The following is a 21,474-nucleotide window of genomic DNA, read 5'->3' on the forward strand; positions in this document are numbered from 1 at the left end:
AAAGGGGTGGAAAGGTTGGGCTTTTGCCTCTCGGCTGTTACTTACTGTTTCCATCTTTTAAACTAAAAAAAAAAGGTCACGCATTGAAAAAATGTGTAGTAAAGATCGTTGATTCGAATTCGATTAAAATCAGTTTTTCCAGGCTGAGGACTTACCCAGTCTGCCGATATCTAACAAAAAAAGTAAAGCTTATTTACTGCGTGACTTGAATCGTCATGAGAAGAGTGTGAACTAGGCGTGTGACCTGATCACGCAAACAGAGGCATTTCTCGCAATGTACCCTGGGTTGATATAGGCTACCGAAAAAAGCTACGGAATTTATCCAATGAACAATACGCATTATAGTAAATTAGGTGTTCCACGGCGTGGGTCTAAGACACCAAGGAAGCAATGTTGTATTTGTTTGAGAAAGGTGTTTGATAAAGAGAATTTCGGTGGCGAAGATCTGTGATAGTTGCGGAAAACTGTTTTTAGACAGGGTAAGTTATCTATTTCTTCTTTTTCGCCTCTTTCCTCGATTACCCCATAGGCGTGGTCACCGGGAAGGGTGATGAGCGCGTGGAGAGAAAAACTAATTAGAACGTTTTTGGTTGCCGCAGATGACCGATCGAAAAGCAGTAATAAAAAATGCCGACATGTCTGAGGACATGCAGTCAGACGCTGTAGAGTGTGCCACACAGGCTATGGAAAAATTCAACATTGAGAAAGACATAGCAGCATACATCAAGAAAGAGTTTGACAAGAAGTACAACCCTACATGGCACTGTATTGTTGGGAGAAACTTTGGTTCCTATGTCACCCATGAAACAAAGCATTTCATCTACTTCTACCTTGGACAGGTTGCTGTTCTTCTGTTCAAATCTGGTTGATTTGACTCTAAAGATCGCTGGATCTCCATATAAAATGCCTTGTAGAGACTTACAACTTAAGAGTTTGTACAAAGTGAAGGTTGCTATGTTGTATTAAATCTTATCACCATAATAGTTAGCTAATATATATTCCCACTGTCTTGTTAGACACACCTAAGCAAGTTGTACCTAACACTAGCTATTATACACCATACTATCAATGCAAGCTCTTGGAATATTATTTTAAGAGAGCAGAAACAATTTTCTTTTTTTTTTTAATGCAAATCTTCTGTTCATCTGTAGTTGCTATGCTTAGAATCTGGACTTTAAAATTGACTTTGCTTTATATTATTTCAAATATAGTTTCGATTTAATAAATTATTTTAAAGTTTGCCCCAATTGTGTCATGGTTTGTCTTTTAAAAATAATTTTTTCAACCCTCTCCATCTGAATTTTTTGGATCAAATCCTGCTGCAATGCCATATGTTGAAAATCTTTCACATTTAGTTATGCCTCATTCAAGATGGTCATGTTATAAAAAATGAAGTCGACAATTATAAAAGATCACAATATTTATTCACAAATTCCAAATGTTTTCACAATTTAAAGCCTGAGTGAATGGCTGCTATTCCAAAGGTTAAGTTTTCATGAGTAACATAACTAAATCCTGCATCTTCAATCAAATTTGCAAACTCTTCCTAAAGGAAAAAAAAGTAACTAGTCAGACAAATTCCAACATTACTAATCCATGTACATAAACAACAGTGTCAACAGTTTGAAATTCCTCTGTGAAAAGCTCATTTCTTGCTCATCAGTGGAGCTTTCAAACCTGATCTTGCTAACAGAGACCAAATATTGAGATTTGCTTTTGAATAATCATATGATTACATTTCTTCAATAAACACATTAAAGAGCTGCAGACACATCAAATAACTCTTCACTTCTGAGAGGGGTAAGGCAGCTGAGTAAAGAAAGTAACAAGCAGAAATGCATGCAAGCACAAAGGAAGCAAGCTCCAAATGCTCTCTTTAAATCACATCCCAGAGGAAGAGAGGAAGGAACCACTAATGCAAAGAAACGGAAGATATACATGAGTTTCCACAGAGGGCTGTGTATGAGGGGATGATAAACTGAAAATTTTACTTTGTAATGCATGTAAAATGTTCAACAAACTTTATGGGACAAACCTGATTTGGAAATTGTCTAATGCTTTCAACTAGATACTTGTAAGATTTCCAATCTCCAGCTATGATCTGCCCCATAACTGGTATAACATCAAAGGAATATTTCTCATAGGCACTGTTAGAAATATAATTTATATCAGACATCCAAGTAAGAAATATAAGACTTGACTAAACAATCTATAACATGTGCATCTAGGTAGACTTAACCACAAACAAGGCTGGCATCATAATTCCTCTTTGCCTGATAATATTGCATCACAATGTTTTGAAGGAAAATGTGGAAAACATGGTAAGCTAAAAAAAAAAAGGAATGTTTTAAAATGTCAGCCTTCTGGTGGGAGACACAACAGAATACAACCCATCAACTGACATGACAAGTTGACCAATGTCTGCCATAGGAGTTCTTTGGGGGTCATGTAGTTTTCCATTGAAGCCCTAAAGAATAATCAAAGACAATAAATTGATGGTACCTAGAGATAAGCTCATTTTTTACTTCACTGAATTCCAGACACAGGAATCTTCCACCAGGAACAAGAACTCTGTGGGCCTCACTCAAAGCCTAATGAGAAGCACAAAAAGAGAGAAAGAAAATTATTAAACGAGTAACAGCTGATCATATAGAATGTTGATCCTTGTGACAGTGGTCCTGAAGAAGACTGCTATGGGAAACTGTGAATGAAGATTCTGCTTTCTGATCAGAAATTTCATTGCTGTCAAGTGATGACTTCATCAACCTCACAAACAAGACTCTTTTCCAGAACAGTTAGCACTAATGAAGGGCTTAAGCATAAAATGTTGGCTTTAGAATCTTTTTATGATGGCCAATTCACTTAACTCAGTTAATTAAAACAAATTATCTTTTACAAGGCTACCTTGCCCTGGATTTTTTGACCAAACAATGAGAACAAAATACATCAACTATTCTACAAATTTTCAAAATAAATACTGAATAGAAAACATATCAGTTTACTTATAATCCAGAAAAAGTAAAAAAGAACAAAAGAACAGAGTTAATGGTAACCTTATGAATTCTTGTAACATTTCGGATTCCAAATGCTATGGTGTAGGCATCAACTGATGCAGTATCAATTGGTAACTCTTCTGCATTGCCTTCAATCCATGAAATTCCTATGAGAAAACATTTAAGAATTATCAAATCAAAGGCTCCAAACTAAGATTCCATCCTATTCTTGTACTAAGTTGTAAGGCAAAATGTTAACTCTGACTAAAAAATTTTTTCTTCTTTTTTTTCCCCTCTGATCTGCAACAATATTTCACTGTGGTATAATAGCTGATAACACTTCGAAAATGCAGGATAATTTTGCCATAAATGCATTACTACAGACAAAATAAATTCAGTAACTTGGAAGTGAAATCCCTGGCATTGTTATCCATTACCTCTCACAATTTTGTGCAAATCTGCTAAGTCATTTCAGCCCTTGAATCAAATTCATATGATAAGTGATTAACATGAAAATTTTCCTTTCGATAAATCATCAAGAAAACAGGAAATGAGAAATACACACTCACATGCTGAGGGTAAACTCAAGGCTTATATTGAAATGATACCAAATTTTCCCAGATACTTTACAAGGAAATATAACACAGCTACACAGGAGATTTACAATCAGATCTCAGCAGCTTAAGGTTGAAGCAATCAAGTACCCAGCTCTTAAACCTGAGGATTGATGGAGTCTTTCAGCCCTTTGTTGGCCAACTTGCAGCATTGCTCTGTTGATATCGCACACTGTCACATGGGAGTCAATACTTTCTCCTCTTTGTTTCCTTTTTGCTGATTTTTTGTTAACATGGTCTAGGAATCTGAATGCAATGTCACCTGTAAAATTTCAAAACATAGTGCAATAACCTATCAGATTAAAACAGTAAACTTAATAATTGGTATGATTACAAGATGTTTAGATGTTTAGCACATTAGATCTTGGCCATAGTAACAATTTTCTATATTGGGTTAAAACTACATTAGTTTTGATACTTAGAATCTGCAGTCACAGCAAACACAACACACTTGTGAGTAATTATCCAATTTCGGGTTACTCTCATCAAGACAATCCAACAAGAGAATGATTTCACTCCTTGATTCAAACCATTTATTATGAACCACATCTCTCTCTAATAACAACTTTGTTTACCTGTTCCTCCAGCAACATCCAACAGTTTTGTTCCAACAGGAGGATTAAGTATAGTGATTAACCTGTCCTTCCACAGTCTGTGTATCCCGAAGCTCATGGCATCATTCATTTTGTCATATGAACTTGCTACACTCTCAAACACCTTGTAAACTGATAAACAAATATTTGTAGTACAAGGTGTAGAAAGTGTTGACTACTTATTCAAATTATAAATTCTGAATAATCCCACTTAATTTGTTTAATTACTTGATAATACTTGACCTCTGTGTGTTATTAAAGTTAATGGTAAGTCCTAGGTCAGTCTGCACAAGACAACATAACTCAGTGAGATGTTAAGCATGAAGAGCCACGTGTATTTGTATGCAATACAACCAGAAGTCTGGAACTCGCATGTCCACAATTATTTTTTGCATTGTCAAAGCTGTAATTCTAGCATGTATATTGAGCTCTTTGGGTAAAAGATCATGCATGTAGTTGCCAAGTTTTGCAAACTAGTCCCAGATACGTATTCATATAAGTCACTGTAACTGCTTCATAGTATTTCTGAAGAATGATAAGGCATACATGTTTTATTCTTAAAAAAATCATGTTTATCCACATAATAAGCCAAAAGTAAGGTATTACAGATAAATAGAGACTGACTGTCCATGCGGCTCCTAAGGGGGGTGGGGATGGTGATTTGACATCTGAAAGAGGGAAATTTGCACATTTGTGAAGCAAAAAAAAATCAAGACCTCTGATCTTGTCTACCTTTCTGAGTTTTCTCCTGCTCTGATACTTCTTCAAAACCAAAATGCGTACTTTTCTCTTGTGTTTGATAATTTGAGTACAGACGATACCTTAGTGTGGATAACAAATAATTGCCACCGCAAAAACAGCGTGGAATAGCTTCTAGAAATGACCTTGATTTTGAGCGTAGGGCCGCCATCTTAGAAATAAAAATTATCCCATAATTCAATGCGATCTCAACGTTGTTTTCTTCCTCGTTTAAGGGGGAAAGTAATCAGTTACACAATTCATTATTTTCTTTGCATGTCTGGCGCAGATTTGACTTTGTTGCCTTTAGTCGATTTGACAAAGGGTTCTTGTATTCAGATATTGTGTTTCGTGGTCACGATTAAAGTAAGTCCAAAATGGTGGCCTGTAAAAATATTGCTGAATATAATTTTATTTTCGCGCGCGATCAGACATTCGTAAAGCGCTCGAGGACGTAATTAGAAGCCTCCAAACGATGGCTATAAAAAAACGAGGTAAGACTTCCTGCTTTTCAATATTGTGTTAATTGGATCAAATCAGTTTTCCGATAATTTTGGGTCATGTTTGCCATGTTTTGTTGTCACAGACTTCCAGAAAACAGCGGGGCTTATTCAGGAGTTTCTTTCGAAACTTTCGTGCGAGGAATCGACAGCTGAACTTAGGGATTCTATGCATCTTGTCCTGTTCTACTTGCAAAAATACTACAAAAAACTTCGTAGCAGAAGTCTTTCAAATGGTGCATCACCAAGATTTAATGGCAAATCGCTGAGTGGAAGCTTGGTTTTTAATGGGGGTGTGAGCCCAGTGAGTCCAGCTTGTGGAATACCTGATCAGTTCGAATGGAAGTGGTACAATTTGGAATCACCCAGGCTGTCTGCTAGCCTCGGTACAAATGAATTTTCTTCATTGCCTCTCGTCCTGCAAGCTACAAAGTCTGCAGATTCACAGCTTTTAAAGGAACTCATAGAGAAAGGTAACGCTAATTGCTAATTGAATGCTAAGCAAGAAATTATTTCGCCATTGTTTACCTTCTATGCAGAGTAATGAAAACTTCATGTTTACGTAGTACTTAACGAGTACACTTTTATTACAAATGTTCGAAGTATCAAATAAAATTATCTTGAAATAAAAACAGAAGTCAAGTGCATTAGTATCGTACAGTTCTTAGTCCTCGCCTTGTAATTCAGCTAATTTGCGTTTCAATGATCGGAGATATTGATAAACTGGTCATATTTTCATGAATGACAGGTTGTCGTGACTACCCGTTTTCATTACAGTGTCAAAACAGCCCCAGGATTGCAATTTGGTTGTGCCTAACTTTCCTCCAATTCTGTGACCGACATGGCAAACTTGTGCCTCTTGGACCAATTAGATACAAAACTGTTTTTCCACACCCTAAGCTGTTTGCTTACTCCCACTGTAAGATCTCTTAGGCTTCTAGTGACGTTTCTCCTCATTTTGAATGACGGTTAAGTTGATTATGGTCATGGTGCTCTAGACTCATCCTAAGCTATATTTTTTTATAACAATTTCACGAGCAACAATTACGTAACTTCTTGCTTCACCCTATTGTCATATGGGCCCTAGTCAGATATCTCCAGCCAAAGTCAGATCATTCCATCAAAAAAGTTAGGTCACTGTTGAAGGAAAGTTTATTTTCTCCAAACAAAAGTGATCATACCTGATACACAAAACTACAACCAGCTGACTGTATGTCACTGACCATATGTTACTTAAAATATGTTACATTTAAGATTCCGAAGTTGTCAATCAAGTGGATGGCTTAGGACGTAATGCTGCAATGTACTGTGTTCATGGCAACACACCTGCCCATACAGAGTGCTTGGAAGTACTGATAAGAGCTGACTGTGATCTGGATCTCAAAGCAAATGGTATCAGATATAAACTATATATATTACAAAAACTACAGTAACTATAAATGTAACTTTTACACTATTTAAAGTAATTCTTAAATTGACCTACAGTAGGTACACACCAGTGCTTAATGTCTTTTTGCCCTCTATTAACTTGTTTGCATATGAAAAGCATATTTTCATGTACAAGTATACTATCTAGTAACTCTTGGGAGAGGATTTTTTTTGGGATCAGTGAAACATAAATGAGATTCCAAGGACCTTGATGTTTGCCTTAGGAATATGTTGGGGTACCACCACTTGTTTTGGGTATTTTTTTTTGTTATTGGGAAATGGGTAGGGTATAATTTAACTTGATATCTACTTTGTATTTCCTATCGTTCAATTTTGGAGTACATTTCATTAAAAGAAGTGATGTTTATTATTTCTATTATTTTTTTTTGTTGCACAGATAACACAACAGCACTTCATGTGGCTGCATACATCAATAACACAACTGCCCTGCCTCTTTTGCTTCGTAATAAGGTGACTATAATGTTCTTCTCACAGGTCTGCTGGAATTTCTGACCATTTCTATTTGATTTTTGATTCACCCAAATCCAGCACTATGGGAATGATGGTGTTCTCCTCTTTGTATAGGCTTCTCATAATGTTGAAGACAATCAAGGCAGGACACCACTTCACTGGGCAGCAGCAAATCCATCAGAGGATAATTTAAAGGTAACATAACAAACACATTTATATCTCAAAAATGGAAATGTCTCCCTCTCTCAGCACACCCAAGGTACTTGGTCTGGCTGTGGCTGAAAAAAAAATATTTATAAATGATAATGCAGGCTTCAGGAAGTCAAAAACAGTGTGTATCTTCGACAGGCAGATATCCCTGTCCTAGGCCAGGTTGACAGGCCAAAAAATGACACATTAAGACCTGAAAAGGGTCCACTTGAGCACAGGGTCACTTTTTTTTTAAAGTTGAAAATAAAGATAAGGGCTTAATAAGACTGGAGTTATGACTTGCTGTCTCCCTACACAGGTTTAGCAGCTACAAGTGATATCTATCATTTGAAAGGTTTAAAATGACCCTTTTTATAGTTGGCTGCTGGTGGCATAATAGGTGATTTCAGTTGTGAGGAGTTCATTCAAACATCATTTGAAATAAATTCAGAAGAAAGAAAAAAGTGAAGATGGCTGTTGGCTTTAATTTAAAAAGTTCATTTTCTGATCTTTGATTAGCTAGGGAGTAGGATGTAACTATAAAGAGCTTATGTTTGAGAATGATCCATTTTTATTTCTTTACAGTTATTACTTCAGGTTGGAGGGAAGTTGGATGCTGCAGACAGTGAAGGTTTAACCCCAGCCATGTGGGCATGTTACTTTGACCAGCTTTGCAATCTTCAGATGTTACAAAATGCACTGGCAAGAACTGATCCTGAAGAAGATGCAATCTTCAGAGATACAGACTGTTATGGTCAGTCTGTGATTCACTGGGCTGTCAAAGGCGTGGGATCTTTGGAGTGTCTAAAGGTAAATGAAAGTATCTGTGTTCATTGTTTGACTTGTTGTTTTAAAAGGCAGTTATCTAATTATGCAGATGGCTTTACCACTATAAAAGACTGCTGTATATTTTGAGCTAGGCAGCATTTCAGACCATTGTACTATTAAGTTGTTGACAAAACTTTGACCTATAATCTCTCAAGGAGGATTGCTCTCTACATCAATCTATAGTCTGAGATAATCATTTCATATGTTAGCTGTCACAAATGACTGTCAGTTAATTGTAATAGATAACCAAAGCCCTCATTGATTGCCACTTTAATAATTGCCTACATTAGTTGTTGTTCTTCAATTTATTGATCCATAATTTTTTTTATAAAATATCTAGGCTCTATTAACCCCTCAGTCTGCAGTTCTAAGGGACAATGAAGGCAAAACAGTATTACACACAGCAGCAGAAAAAGGCAAGGACTACACCTGTTTGAGTCAATGTATGAAATGAAATAATATTACACGAGACTTGTGTCATGTACTCTCACAGTGTTCTCCCTTATTTTAAGCATGACAGGTTAAATAAATTTTCAAACTGGTAAAGCTATCCTTTTACCTGTTGAATTTCAAGAATTCCAAGCAATTTTAAACGGTAATAAGAGGTACTACAGGTGGTAAATGTTACTGGTTACTGCCTGAAAAGGACTCTCAACTCTCATAAGTTGAATTTCATCATTCTAATTAACCTGCCTTTTTAATTTTTGTCATTTTGATAATTCTTTAGCAGACTATATCCATAAGTTATAATTACTTTACTTTATATGAAAATCTAGTAATTCTCATGATAATATTTTTAAAAAATACTGAATAGGTAACCTGAACGAAAAGCCCTATGGTTTTTTTTCATTCTGCTTGGTCACATAATTGCTTATGATATAGATATTTATGAATGGGTCATTTTACAGTTGTGTACTTAGTTGTCAAGCCTTTGATTTGGAGTGAGGCTAAAGGTGGTCTTGCTGTGATAGAGACCAGTACCTAGTTAGCATAACAACAAGGTAATTTACCTTTGAAAGTAGCAAGGTTTGTATAATAACAAGGTCATCCTTAGCTTCACTCTTGTTAAAAGGCCTGGCAACCTGAAGTACACAACTGCAAAATGGACTATTGGATTTTAATATGGAAAATGTTGATCTATTTGGTATAGTAAATGGTGCAAGTTTTAGCATTTAAGGCAGCTACAAAGCTATCTAATCCTTTACTATTTTCAAAATGTTGACTTGCATGATGATGCTATGTTTAATAATTAAAATATATAAATTATTTGACACTCCTTGGCAGGGATTGCAGCTGCTTGTGAGATCATTCTTAAAGTGAGAGGAAACTTGGAAGGACTAAAGGATACAGATAACTCAAAAAGAACTGCAGCTCATCTTGCTGCTATCTGTGGACAAGCAGAAGTTGTGAACTTTCTCCTTGAAAGAGGAGGTAAGGAAATCTGTAGGACTGTCAATTATCATCAACATTGTCATCACCCATCATGGCAGTAACCAAATAAGGTCATATATCCTCTCCCAAGGCTTCTCTTGCTACTTTTGCAGTGCCCCCATTTCACTATTTAGCGCTTCTCGTCCCTCCCCTCCCTCTGTGCTTCCAAAGGTCATTGTTAGCCTTTCTTGTGTACTTTTGATTGTGATGGCCATGTTTTGATAGTGGCAGTATCATTAGCAGTGTCACTGAAGTTATTATAAGTTCATATTAAAGCTGATAAAAGGAAAGGGAAATGCTGGAATGGCAGACAAGAACAAAGAATTGTGTCAGCTCAAGACTGACAACACTTCAAATTTCATTTTGCAGGAGACCTCCTGGTAAGAGATTGTTTTGGTGCAACTGCAGTTGATTACATCCATAACAAACAGCTCAATTATTGTAGAATGGTGATCAGAGCTCATTCTCAACACAATGACAAGCACACAGGAAAGGCTGCATTTGTATCAACACCATCAAGTCCTGACAGGTAACTTACTTAATTAAAAAGGATTCATTGACTGAATGAGTCAAACTAAAAGTGAAACAAACTGAAGTGAATTTTGATGCTATATTTACTTCACCTTGTGTTTCAATGGGAGTATGTCTCCTATAGTAGCTGTTACTGAAGAAATTTTGAAAATGAAAGTTATCCCTGGTAACTAACTCTAGAAAATATTACAAATGAAATGGATGATTTATTTAGTAAGATTAAACATATATAAACTATAGGTATGTGATATAACAAGATGCTTTTTCATTGAAACCAGGAAATCTACAGTTGTTCTGGACGCAAATTTGTCATATGAGCTATCAATATTAAAATAATGAAATTATTCAGTAGAAAGTTAGTAAGAGAAATTAATCATCAAATGAACAAGGTGTTAACCAGATTTCATGAAATAAGAACTTATTCCTTTTATAGTCAAAATGTGGATCCTGTAAACTCATGGCAGCCTCCGTCTACAGATGAAGCAGCTGCAACAGCAGAAGAACCTCACAAGGCATCTGTTGGTGCGGAGAACTGTGATGTGTCTGACCTTCATGGTTTTGATGTACAGGGGGAGTCAGGGCACCTTGGGGATTCAGCAATGAATGAGGCAAGTCATGAAGAAAAAGAAAAATTTTCAGATCATAATACCAAGGCCTTAGACAAAGCAGACAACAGGGTAGAGCAGAGTAGGCCATCAAACCCAAAACGGCGTCAGAGTACACTTACAAGGCAAAGCAAATTTCATCATGATGGTGATTCAAGACACTTAATGGATGAAGCTGCAAGTTTTGACCTGAGGACTGGGGATGGAGATATTTTAGTTGTAGTCAGTAACCTTGACACTGAAGATCAGCAAGAGGAAATTATTGACATGGAAGATGGAGATATAGAGATTGACTGTGAGGAAAAGTTGGAATATTCCAGTGCACGCTTGCAGCAAGGACGTGGCAGTGCATCAAGTGTACACAGTGAGCCTGATAATGCTGATAATTGCAGTGTTAGTGTTGGACTTAGTGTGTCAAGTCTTGGCAGTGATAATGAGGACATAGTTCATGGTGATGACTTAACAGACTACCCAGATGGAGACAAGGAGAAAAAACAATGGCAGGAAGATACTTGTGATTCTCAACCTCAGGTAAATTGGTACACATTGTTAATGATTTGATTGTATTTATGTCCTGTAGTTCATTGCTATTTTCCTTATCACTATGGGTGGTGGCTTGACAACCACTGACTGTAAGTCAAATAAAAGGAGTTTTAATGACATAGTGTATTTGATGTTAAGGTTTGTTCGGCAGTTCTTTGCAGAATCTCACAAGAATACAGAAAAAACTGTTACACCTCCAAAGTATCCATCAAAACTGGCGCAGCTAAATTATGTTCAAGCAGAAAACACCCGTATCATTACCACTCACAACAATACTGAAGGTGATCAAGAAAATCGTGCTGTATGTTTGAAGAAAAAAAAGGACAAAGCTAAAAAGAAGAAACAGAAAGGACAATTAGAGCTGTCATCACCCCTCCCTCCTCCTAGAGCCAATGTTCCACCCCTTAATCCTGCTAGTTTGGGACCCCTTGGTGTCACCAAATTAGGTGCTTTAGATCTTCATGGGAAAAGGCCAGTTCCTTGGGAGCATGTAAGCTTAGGGCCTTGGAGGCATGCTCCTCCTGAGGTATCTACAACCAGCCCCCGGATGGGAAGATGTCCAGAGAGCCAAGCTCTTGAAAGTGCTTTTGAAAGACCAAGAACACCTGAGCCACCTCAAAGTCCACGTGACACGACACCACATCATGTACCTCAACCATATCCTCCTGGGTCTATGCGAGGAAATCAAGATGCTCCCTTGAGAGGGTCCTTGGAGGGAGTGTTACATGAGAGGGAAATGAACTACGGCCCTCCTGGTCCATTGTTTGGACCTCTGGCACGTACTAATGGTCAAGCACCTCTCAGAAACATGGTGAGTAAAAGCAATAGACTTCTGTCTTTGAAGCCTCTGAGGTCAATAACAATAATCTTGGTCACAAGCACTTTTAAGAACATTTGCTAAGAAGTCTGCAATGAGAGGGATGTATGGTTATCATTGAATGACCACTGATAAAGCTAAACAGAACTAGTGTATTGTGAAAAGTTTTGTATTGATAGGTTTGTATCTACTGAGTAAATTTTCTCCAGGTAAGCTTGCTTTTGTCTTGTTTCATTGACCACATTTCCTTGGAATAATTTTAGGACATAATGGGCAGAGGTCCAAAGATGGAATCTGGTGCAGACTTGAACATGGGTGGAGTCATACACCATGGACCCCCTGGACAGCAGACTTATTCTCTGCATGGGCCCATTCCACATCCTCCACAGCATTAATTAGAAGCCTGAGTAACAGGACATAAACTTTTACAACCTAACATCAGCATATTCTCCTATTCTCCATGCATTTCTTATGATAGTGGCAAGGCAAATTTTTTAACTTTTTAGTTTTCTTTCTTTTCCTTTATTCTCATGGCCATGATGTGTGATTGAACAGTCCTAATGTAAAGAGACTTTAGATACTTGTTATTCTTATAAGTGAAAAGGTTAAAGAAGAGAACTATAGTGCATAAACTATTGTTTGTAAGCTATGGTGCAGTTTAAGCTAATTTTCTGTAGATTTGGCTTCAAAATGGTTTCTTGTTTCAGTGAGAATGAGATTTTAAATGGTCAATGTGGTGTTACCTTTCACAAACGAATCAATGCTGACAGGTAGAAAATAAACTGAGAACCAGTTTTTGATGAATGTTTAATCTCTGATGGTTTGGTTTTCTTGAGTCAAACTCCAAATTCAGGTAGAACTATTTATTTCCATTTCAAAAATATTTTGGTTTCTTTAAGAAAATAACAGTTTCAGAATATCACTAGTTATTTATTTGAGTGAGGACTATTCAGTTCTAGATACCATCAGCTTGTTCTAAGTTATTAAGTATTTAAAATATCAAGGTGAAACTTTATTTATCATATTTACATTGTAAAAAATATTTTGTTATCTTACAGTCCCCTACATGGCATAATGTAAATATAAACACACATCTGTATAAATGCAATCATTTTGTTAGACATATTGTTTAGGTCAAACTAGAAATGTACAAAAATCACATTCGGAGAAAGTGATTATCTTTTCTATTCATTTGAAAAGTTAGGATTAATGGTAGGCATTCAAACAATTTTTACCTTATTTTCTCTTTTTTTCTTACCTCAAGGAAAGTAAACACAATTGAGGAGCTTTTTTGTAAAATTTTGAGCCAATTTTTTATAGGAATAACTTACTTTCAGCTTGAAGTGAAACCTTGAGGTCAACATATCAAGTTAAAGGATCAATGTCAGTATCTAGGCAACTATGCTCCCACCTTCCCTAACTAAACCAACAAAATTCAACCAATATGAATTTAGGGCAAATTATGGATTTGGGGAGGGGTAGATGTGCATTAACTCGGATACGAACTCTGATCCAAGTATGTTTCAAGACAGGGAATATTAGAGAAGTAAGGCCAAATTTTTTTAATTGACATTGCTCCTAAACAAATATTAGTGTCAAGTATAAATACTTAACACTCCTAAAAACCTCTCTAGATGTAGTTATATTAATTAAAAATACTGAAAAGATTCAGTCTGGTTTGTTTGCCATTGCCATGCTTTCATGCACCAGGTAATTAACTTGGGGGGAGGGGGGGATGAGTGGGTACATATCACATTTTCCTACCTACAGGCTAGGTGCATATTTGAAGTTGGGTACTCCATTAAATAAATGTGGTTTCAGGATCCTGTTTCATCCATATCACTGAAGCAAAGATATTGGAAAAAATCTCAACGCAATCAGAGGGTATGTTTCAAAAGTTAAAGAATTTCATTAAATATTTTTTAAAGGAAGAATTCTTAAAGAACTGTCCAATCCTTTAAATCTCCTCACACAGAAAGCAAAGGAAATAGAAGACAATGATGTAATCTATACAAATTTTATTCCCTTATATGTACATAATTAAAATAACTGGTAGTGATGGATTAAAATAGGAGAAACATTTCATTGTTGTATTGAAACCATTGACAAATTTACTGACAGTCACAATTATGGCCAATCGTCACTTTCGCTTGTAGATTCCATGTTGTGTGTGTCTATTCATTGATAGATCACAGATGAAGTCAAAATGTGGCCAGAAAAAAAATAGCACACAAAGTGCAGCCAAGTAAGTCACTGATGTTCTTAGATTATTCTGAGACCCACAACAACATGAAATCTATTTGTTTTACAAGATATAAAGGCAGAATGTTGTTATCGATGGCATTATCTGTACATCTGTCCTGCAATAGATCATGAGTACCAATCAAATTCCTTTCATAATTCAGCTCATCATATAAATATAAATTCATTGATATTAAAACAACACTAAAATATTCTCTTGAAGTAATCATAACTTAAACTTAGAGAAATAACAATCACAATCACAAGTTTGCATTGAAGTAACAACAATGGTAACTTTTATTACAAAAGACTGAGTTGGGAAAATATTGTAAAGTGAAATGTGTAGTGTACTTTTGACACAAGTATAGAATAACTAGGTTACACAGAATGCAACCATGATGATCAAATAATCATCAACCCAGGCAAAAAAATAATTAGTCACTTCCCTTCTACAAATCCTACACTAACACATACAGGAGTTAAAACTATTAATTTCAAAACATTGCAACTATATGATCCTTAGAGAAAAACTGTAGCTTCATCTGTTTTTTTTGCATGAGAATATTTTCCCAAATCCAGGACCATTTGTTTATAAGGGGTAGTAACCATGCATTAACATCTATTGAAAATTACTACAGGATCGTAAAATGAATTGAAGTTGAAGTCAGTTTTCATCAACAATACTCTTGTTTGGATTAATTCCTCTAAGGCAGCAACAAGATCTTGGATAAATCAATGTTCTTATCTTTTACTATTCATAATAGTTCTATGCAATGATCAAGTACTGCAGGAAAGGTTGATGGAAATTTCACACAATTATAGGTATAAATCATATACATAAAATAAACTACATGTAATACTTTCCCATTAAACCCAAAACCTATCTTCAATTTGTTACAAAAAGATAGCAAAATTCCCTTGCTACTATTTTACACTTCTCCAATGATTTGGCTTTCTGTAGTATGGATACAAAGTTCAGCCTAACATGGCTTAAAGTATATTCTAGTAAGGGGGGGAGGGGTGAGTGAGTGTGGAGAAAATATTTCACAATAGTATGCTTTGAAAGTGTGAAAGTATTATATCTGTTAAGCAGAAGTTCTAGAATTTCTAGGGCTGTGGTTAACTCAAATAATGACTTGATTTCCATTCTGTTGTATATACATAGCTATCTGCCAGAACTTACATGAATCTTTGCATAATTGTCTTGTGGAGATACCAAAACTTCCTCAGTTATGAGGTCTTGCCTCAAACCTGTGCCTATATTGAAGTCATAATTTCCTAACATTCCAACTTCGACAAATGTCTCACTGAAAATTTCAGTGATGCACTTACAGCAATAGTTTGACAAAGAACTAAATTTCTATCCTACAAATAAAAAATATCAACGGCAAAGGAAAAAAGAATATAATCATATGGACAAGCTTGCTCACATCGTATGCATTGAAATAATCTCTTCTCTGCATCCTGTTCTGTTTTATTACACGACATTTCAATTGTGTATACTATCATAACTTCTATCCATGCTACTCTAGAAAATAACTAGGTTGTATAACAATATTATAATACAGTTCAGAACAAATATCTTATGGTACAAGTATCATTTCTTTTTCCCTTTTCCTTGTTGTCCTCCACGTGGTGGGGTTACTGGTCGGCCAGAGTTCAACCCTCCATAGGGGAACTTCTTCTTGTCGGCAGGTTTTAGAATCTGTCAAGTTAAAATTAGCCAAAATATGTAAATAGCAGATATCACATGTCAGTGTGCAAATCTGCTGTAATGTCTTTATATGATGAATAACAAATGATAAGAGGGCTTAAAAACTGTGTAATGAAAATATTATTATTAGGCTATCTGATAAAGCACAGTGTAAAAAATTAAACATAAACAAAGACACCAACAAAAGAAAAATCTTCACCTGAAATGAACACATAAGGGTTTCGTCCACACTCATCATGGCTCCAGCATTATCAAATTCTCCACAGTAATTTGGAGCTGAAAACAAGGTTACCAACTGCCGCTTAGCAAAGAACTCATATCCATCTTCCACAACCTGTTATAATTAAAAAAAAATGACATGAAATGAAGTGTTACACAAACTTAATCATACACTTGCAATGATTGTAAAATTTCGAGTAACAATGCAGAAATAATTACTCAGGCACTGCCAAAGGTTTATGCAGAAGGAATTCCTTGAGGAACTTTTCAGAGGATGAAGTGGCTGCCATCAAACAGGACTTGTTAAAAATCCTCCAACCTTCCCATAATATATGAAACCAATGGCTTCTACAATAACCTACTACACTTGAGTTAACTCTATCCCATTCACTCCCAGATCTCGTTAATAGTTCTCCTTACTGTCCTGCCATGCAATTTTTGTGATGTTGGTTCAGAGAATTTGGCAATGGATTGACTTTCAATACCCTTATTAATATTTTGCTTTGCTCTCATCATGTTTCTGCTTGCATTAATATTTTATGGAGAATTTTTGTCTTGGTCACTCATGGTAGTTAAAGGGTTAACCATCACCAAAATGGAAGGAATTAGCTAACACTAATAAGTACAGGTAAAGATGAAGAAAACTGAAATTAATTGCACACAAACAACTTTCAAAATCAATGCTACATTTCAAGATGTACATAGTACAAGATAAATGCTAAATATAATTCATAATTATAAAGATAACAATAACAGTAATTGGATTTTAGCAAGACATCCTTGCAGTTGCTTTGGTCCACTATTTCCTGGTCAATTTGAAGGGTTGGTTTCTAAAAAGGGAGCAGAACCAGAAGACCAGGAGGGAAAAAAAGGGGGGGCAAGGATAAAAATCAACAACAAACCCAACCCACAAGTGACCTTGGATCAGGGATTGAACCAACACACTGTGGTAAGAGGCAAGTTGTCTCATTACTACACAATCCACCCTACTGTATCTTAAGGGAAGATGGTTTTCATCTTGTAATGAGCAGCAAAGAAAAAATTCTGAGTTCCTATGAGGAATCAAACCTCAGGCCTTCTGATTATGCAATCCAACGCTCTTCTGCTGAGCACAGAGACTATATGGTGAGCAAGGTCATTACAAAGTTCATACATAATAAGTGCCCTGTATACTGTTGGAGCACTGAGTTGGTAGGTTTGAGGTTTTGATTCCTCATGAAGACTCAGAATTTTTTTGGTGTTCCACTCTGATGGCAAGACCAAAAACATCTCTCTTTTCTTTATCAAATTTACCATCTTTATTATTCTATTTAATTTATCACTATTCTGTACACACCTGGTGAGCTCGACAAATAAGATCCAGATCATGTTTGGCAAGGAATTTGGATACAATATCTGGACCAAAGGTAAAGGAAACCCCTCTGTCATTTTCACCCCATCCTTGGACATCCTTGTCTGGATCTGACCACAGCAGGTCACATAATAATCCTAAAAAATGAGAAGATTTGACCCATTACTTAATGTTACTTCAAATTGGATAAGTCCACTCAAAATTAAGTAGGTTTCTCATTCTAAAGGTGTTTGGTGAACAATCTATCTTTCAATCTTAAATAACTTTTTTAGACAACACTACAATGATCGAACCCTTTCAATGCCCCAAGGATGTACTGTGTATGTCTTACATCAGATTACAAATGCTATGAGGACAAACTCAGTGATTCCTAAGTTACAGTACTTCACTGAATACTACCGTACATAGCAAAAATAATGAAACCGCTTATAATTTAACTTATGAGGGCCTAGTAAAGACTTGTACATTAGTTGTCAGATACACGACCAAAAACCTACAAAATTTGTTTTTGTTATCCAGTGAAAATTATTCACCATCTTGAATTTTCCTTTTTGTTTTTTAGATGAGCTGTGTGATTGCTTCATCTTTTTTTTCCAGTCAAACATTACAAACAAGAAGTGGATACACAGTTATGGATGTGCTAAATAAACTAAGTAATCATTCTGGCAACGAGGAAGACATTTCTGGGCGATAAATTTGATGAGTAAATTGATGAAGATTTAACAATTACTTACTCCAGAAAGGTGAAAAATGTTGACTTTTATCAGAATTTTCAAGGACTGCACGAACATTGATCTCAATATAACAATACAATGCAGTTTACCATACAATCACCTGCCAAATAACTTAGCAAATGATTACATCAGCAACTACATCTTATTTGTTTTGTCTTCACAAATATCAAAAAAATTGCAAAGACACCATCTCAAAACAGTTTTTCAGTATTACAATCACGTCATATCAGATGATTGTGGTAAGATGTGATAAATACACTCAACCAATCTAACGCATGAAATCACTTTGTAATCATTGGAAAAACAATATGTACTAATGTAAAATAATGTCACACTATAGAGAAAGAGTCCTGAGGTGTAATCCAATCTAACCCATGAAATCACTTTGTTATCATTGGAAAAATAATATATACTAATATAAAATAATGGTGCTCTTTAGAGACAGAGCCCTGAGGTGTAATCCCTTAAAATCTTTATAAAAACTTCTAAATTTAAAAAATCTAAAAACCAAGAAATGCAGGATAAGATTAACAAAAAGATTACAAAATAATTTTATCCACAATAACATGAATTCATAAGTGTAAGGAAACTTTTACATGACTACCTTAAATTTCTTGAATTGTGAAATTTTTTTCACACGCAGGAGAAGGAATCTCGCTATTGTTTTTACTACATTTTTAAAAGTGAAAGATGTCAAACTTCTTATCAATAATTCAAATTGTTTAAGACAGAGCGAGTCGAAGCGAAACAATCCTTCACAATTTACACAGTTTCTATGCTAGACGTTAATACTAAAACGTGATGACAGCTTCGAAACAATTCTATGAATTTCCTTTATCAATGTAGAGACCTTCACGGTTGAGGTACCCTTTCAACAAGAACTAATCGGATAGTAACGAGAAAGTTCCTGTCTTTTCCGTTTCTGACAACCATCGAAACAAAAAGTTCCATTTTAAAAATATGGCTTAAAGGTACGACGGGTTAATCTCCAGCCATTAAATTAGTCACAAATTACTCCATAAATGGCGCACATTGAGATTTGCATTTCGCTTTACCTTGGTCAGGGACATCGGTCGGCCTCATAATGCGGCGAATTTGTTCCATCGATTGCAGATCGGGCGATAAACCTGGATCGAAACCATGAAAACATTTATATATCTTTTGCCTTTGTCTGTACATATTCAAATTATAGTAGCCACCAAACAAACATCAAGAAGAAATCTGTAACTCGTAATCGGCGAAACTTTGAACAGAATTCAGAACGTAAGAGAGAAAGCATACCTCCGTGACAGCAAAATATCTTCTCGTCCAAAATCGCAGCAACAGGAAGGCAGTTGAAGCAATCCGTAAAAGTTTTCCACAACTTAATGTTGTATCTTCTTTTACCTGCAACAAAGAAGACGCGAAGCTAAATTCTATTATTCATACACGCGAGACGAAAGCTTCGTAATTCAATCACTGAACTCGGAGTTCAAAACAGGCGTAATGACATTGAAGAAATCCTAACTTTCAAACTTTAACGACCGACAGTCACACTCGAAAATGCATAACCTGTTTACTTACATTCGTCATAAAAGCCATAAATGCGGTTTATACTCGCACATTCGTGATTTCCACGAAGGAGAAAGAAGTTTTCCGGATACTTGATTTTATAAGCTAGAAGCAAACATATCGTCTCCAACGACTGTTTTCCTCGATCAACGTAATCTCCCAAAAAGAGATAATTTGATTCTGGTGGAAAACCGCCGTACTCAAACAGTCTAAGGAGATCATAGTACTGTCCATGAATGTCTCCTGCAATAAATAAGAATCGTAGTTTAAGTTTAGTAGAACTAAACACAGATGCGGAAAGTTTGGGCGTAGAACATTTCAACGGCACCGCCGACAGTCACTCACCACAAATCTTGAGAGGAGCTTCGAGTTCTAGAAGAATTGGCTGACTCAAAAAGATTTCTCTTGATTTGATGCACAACCCTCGGATTTCTCCCTCTGTAAGCTGTACATTCTTTCCTGGTCTTGAGCCACGCACTGAAATTCAAGAGAGAAATTTAGACCCTGCAAATTTTAGAATGAATACCGATTGTAACATCTCGAAGGAGCAAACCTTCCAAAAGTCGCTGAATAATACTGTCGACATTAAGCTTTTCACCATCAGCCATAACCTATAGAGCTTTTTCTATCTTTAAAATAACTTATTTTAGCAAAAATGTTTAGTTAACAAGTGGATAGAAAGCTCGATGGATCTAGATTCTACAAACTACACAATTCAATATCAAGATGGCGCCCAAAGAGACTCCGCTGGCGGTTTCTTCTGGTATGACGTCAAAGGCGGTATTGAAAAGGAGGGCGCTATTTATTGTACAAAGTAACTATGGACTGGACTTGGGAAAATGCCCAGATAGGTAAAACCAACAACAAAAACAGGTGTTATGCTCAAAAGCCAACCATTGTGCATATTTTGAAGTGAAAGATCGTTATCTGGCAAATTTAGAGCCAGAAACGATGGATTAGTAATTTACAGTAAGATTTCACAGAAATATAGGAAAAAAAGACAAACAAAAGTAATCAAATATTCACTACGAAAAGAAGAGTTTCTCATTGCCAATGTTTTGTCTGGCGTCAATTCGGAATCCCTCGATAATTTTCTTTATTTTCGATGTATAAATAACAACCCAATTCGCTAAAATATCCAAATTGTGCCACTTAAAAGTATTGCCATCAATTGTGGTCACATGGTGGACAATATCTATCCCCACGCAGTAAACGTAAATACACGATATTAACACCGTTTTCAAGAAACAACACCCCTAAAATGACGACGTTAAACAATTTTTTCGAAAGGAAACAGTAACACTTCTATCTCTTCCTCGTATAAGGTTCGAAAACGAGAAAATAGTTAAACAGCTACGTCGTGCCGATAGTAGGCTGAAGTCT

The 21,474-nt window shown here is 35.9% G+C and overlaps 3 protein-coding genes across 3 annotated transcripts; 1 reads left to right on the forward strand and 2 right to left on the reverse strand.

Annotated features, from left to right (window-relative positions):
* Window positions 1-1,402: 1,402 nt before the first annotated feature.
* Window positions 1,403-5,125, reverse strand: LOC131782516 (2-methoxy-6-polyprenyl-1,4-benzoquinol methylase, mitochondrial). The gene is made up of 7 exons (XM_059099251.2): window positions 4,933-5,125; window positions 4,183-4,332; window positions 3,711-3,869; window positions 3,054-3,160; window positions 2,503-2,591; window positions 2,036-2,147; window positions 1,403-1,546 (listed from the first exon to the last, which is right to left on the reverse strand). The coding sequence occupies exons 1-7, from the start codon at window positions 5,108-5,110 to the stop codon at window positions 1,445-1,447; spliced, it is 897 nt and encodes a 298-aa protein (XP_058955234.2). The 5' UTR covers window positions 5,111-5,125; the 3' UTR covers window positions 1,403-1,444.
* Window positions 5,126-5,174: 49 nt separating this feature from the next.
* LOC131782513 (uncharacterized) lies at window positions 5,175-14,291 on the forward strand. The gene is made up of 12 exons (XM_059099249.2): window positions 5,175-5,432; window positions 5,525-5,911; window positions 6,693-6,830; window positions 7,264-7,337; window positions 7,452-7,532; window positions 8,112-8,336; window positions 8,695-8,770; window positions 9,639-9,785; window positions 10,155-10,314; window positions 10,750-11,452; window positions 11,616-12,275; window positions 12,545-14,291. Exons 1-12 carry the CDS (start codon window positions 5,414-5,416, stop codon window positions 12,674-12,676), a joined length of 2,802 nt encoding a protein of 933 aa, XP_058955232.2. The 5' UTR covers window positions 5,175-5,413; the 3' UTR covers window positions 12,677-14,291.
* LOC131782515 (serine/threonine-protein phosphatase PP1-gamma catalytic subunit A) lies at window positions 14,285-20,849 on the reverse strand. Its single transcript, XM_059099250.2, has 8 exons — window positions 20,645-20,849; window positions 20,437-20,568; window positions 20,104-20,334; window positions 19,822-19,926; window positions 19,596-19,667; window positions 17,792-17,943; window positions 16,436-16,570; window positions 14,285-16,227 (listed from the first exon to the last, which is right to left on the reverse strand). Exons 1-8 carry the CDS (start codon window positions 20,697-20,699, stop codon window positions 16,120-16,122), a joined length of 990 nt encoding a protein of 329 aa, XP_058955233.1. The 5' UTR covers window positions 20,700-20,849; the 3' UTR covers window positions 14,285-16,119.
* Between the last annotated feature and the right edge of the window lie 625 nt (window positions 20,850-21,474).

Source organism: Pocillopora verrucosa, chromosome 2, assembly GCF_036669915.1.
Source record: "Pocillopora verrucosa isolate sample1 chromosome 2, ASM3666991v2, whole genome shotgun sequence".
NCBI classification, from domain to species: Eukaryota; Metazoa; Cnidaria; class Anthozoa; order Scleractinia; family Pocilloporidae; genus Pocillopora; species Pocillopora verrucosa.

What these genes read in the sequence shown, in the direction of transcription:
- LOC131782515 (XM_059099250.2), bottom strand. Translation starts at nt 20,699, where the DNA reads ATGGCTGATGGTGAAAAGCTTAATGTCGACAGTATTATTCAGCGACTT. An exon ending in TATTCAGCGACTTTTGGAAG is followed by an intron (nt 20,569 to 20,644) that starts GTTTGCTCCTTC and finishes CTTGAATTTCAG; the next exon opens with TGCGTGGCTCAAGACCAGGA. An exon ending in AGCTCCTCTCAAGATTTGTG is followed by an intron (nt 20,335 to 20,436) that starts GTGAGTGACTGT and finishes TATTTATTGCAG; the next exon opens with GAGACATTCATGGACAGTAC.
- LOC131782513 (XM_059099249.2), top strand. An exon ending in AAAGGAACTCATAGAGAAAG is followed by an intron (nt 5,912 to 6,692) that starts GTAACGCTAATT and finishes GTTACATTTAAG; the next exon opens with ATTCCGAAGTTGTCAATCAA. An exon ending in CTTTCTCCTTGAAAGAGGAG is followed by an intron (nt 9,786 to 10,154) that starts GTAAGGAAATCT and finishes TTCATTTTGCAG; the next exon opens with GAGACCTCCTGGTAAGAGAT.
- LOC131782516 (XM_059099251.2), bottom strand. Translation starts at nt 5,110, where the DNA reads ATGGCGGCCCTACGCTCAAAATCAAGGTCATTTCTAGAAGCTATTCCA. An exon ending in GCAGGAGAAAACTCAGAAAG is followed by an intron (nt 4,333 to 4,932) that starts GTAGACAAGATC and finishes TTTGTTTATCAG; the next exon opens with TTTACAAGGTGTTTGAGAGT. An exon ending in GGATGTTGCTGGAGGAACAG is followed by an intron (nt 3,870 to 4,182) that starts GTAAACAAAGTT and finishes GAAATTTTACAG; the next exon opens with GTGACATTGCATTCAGATTC.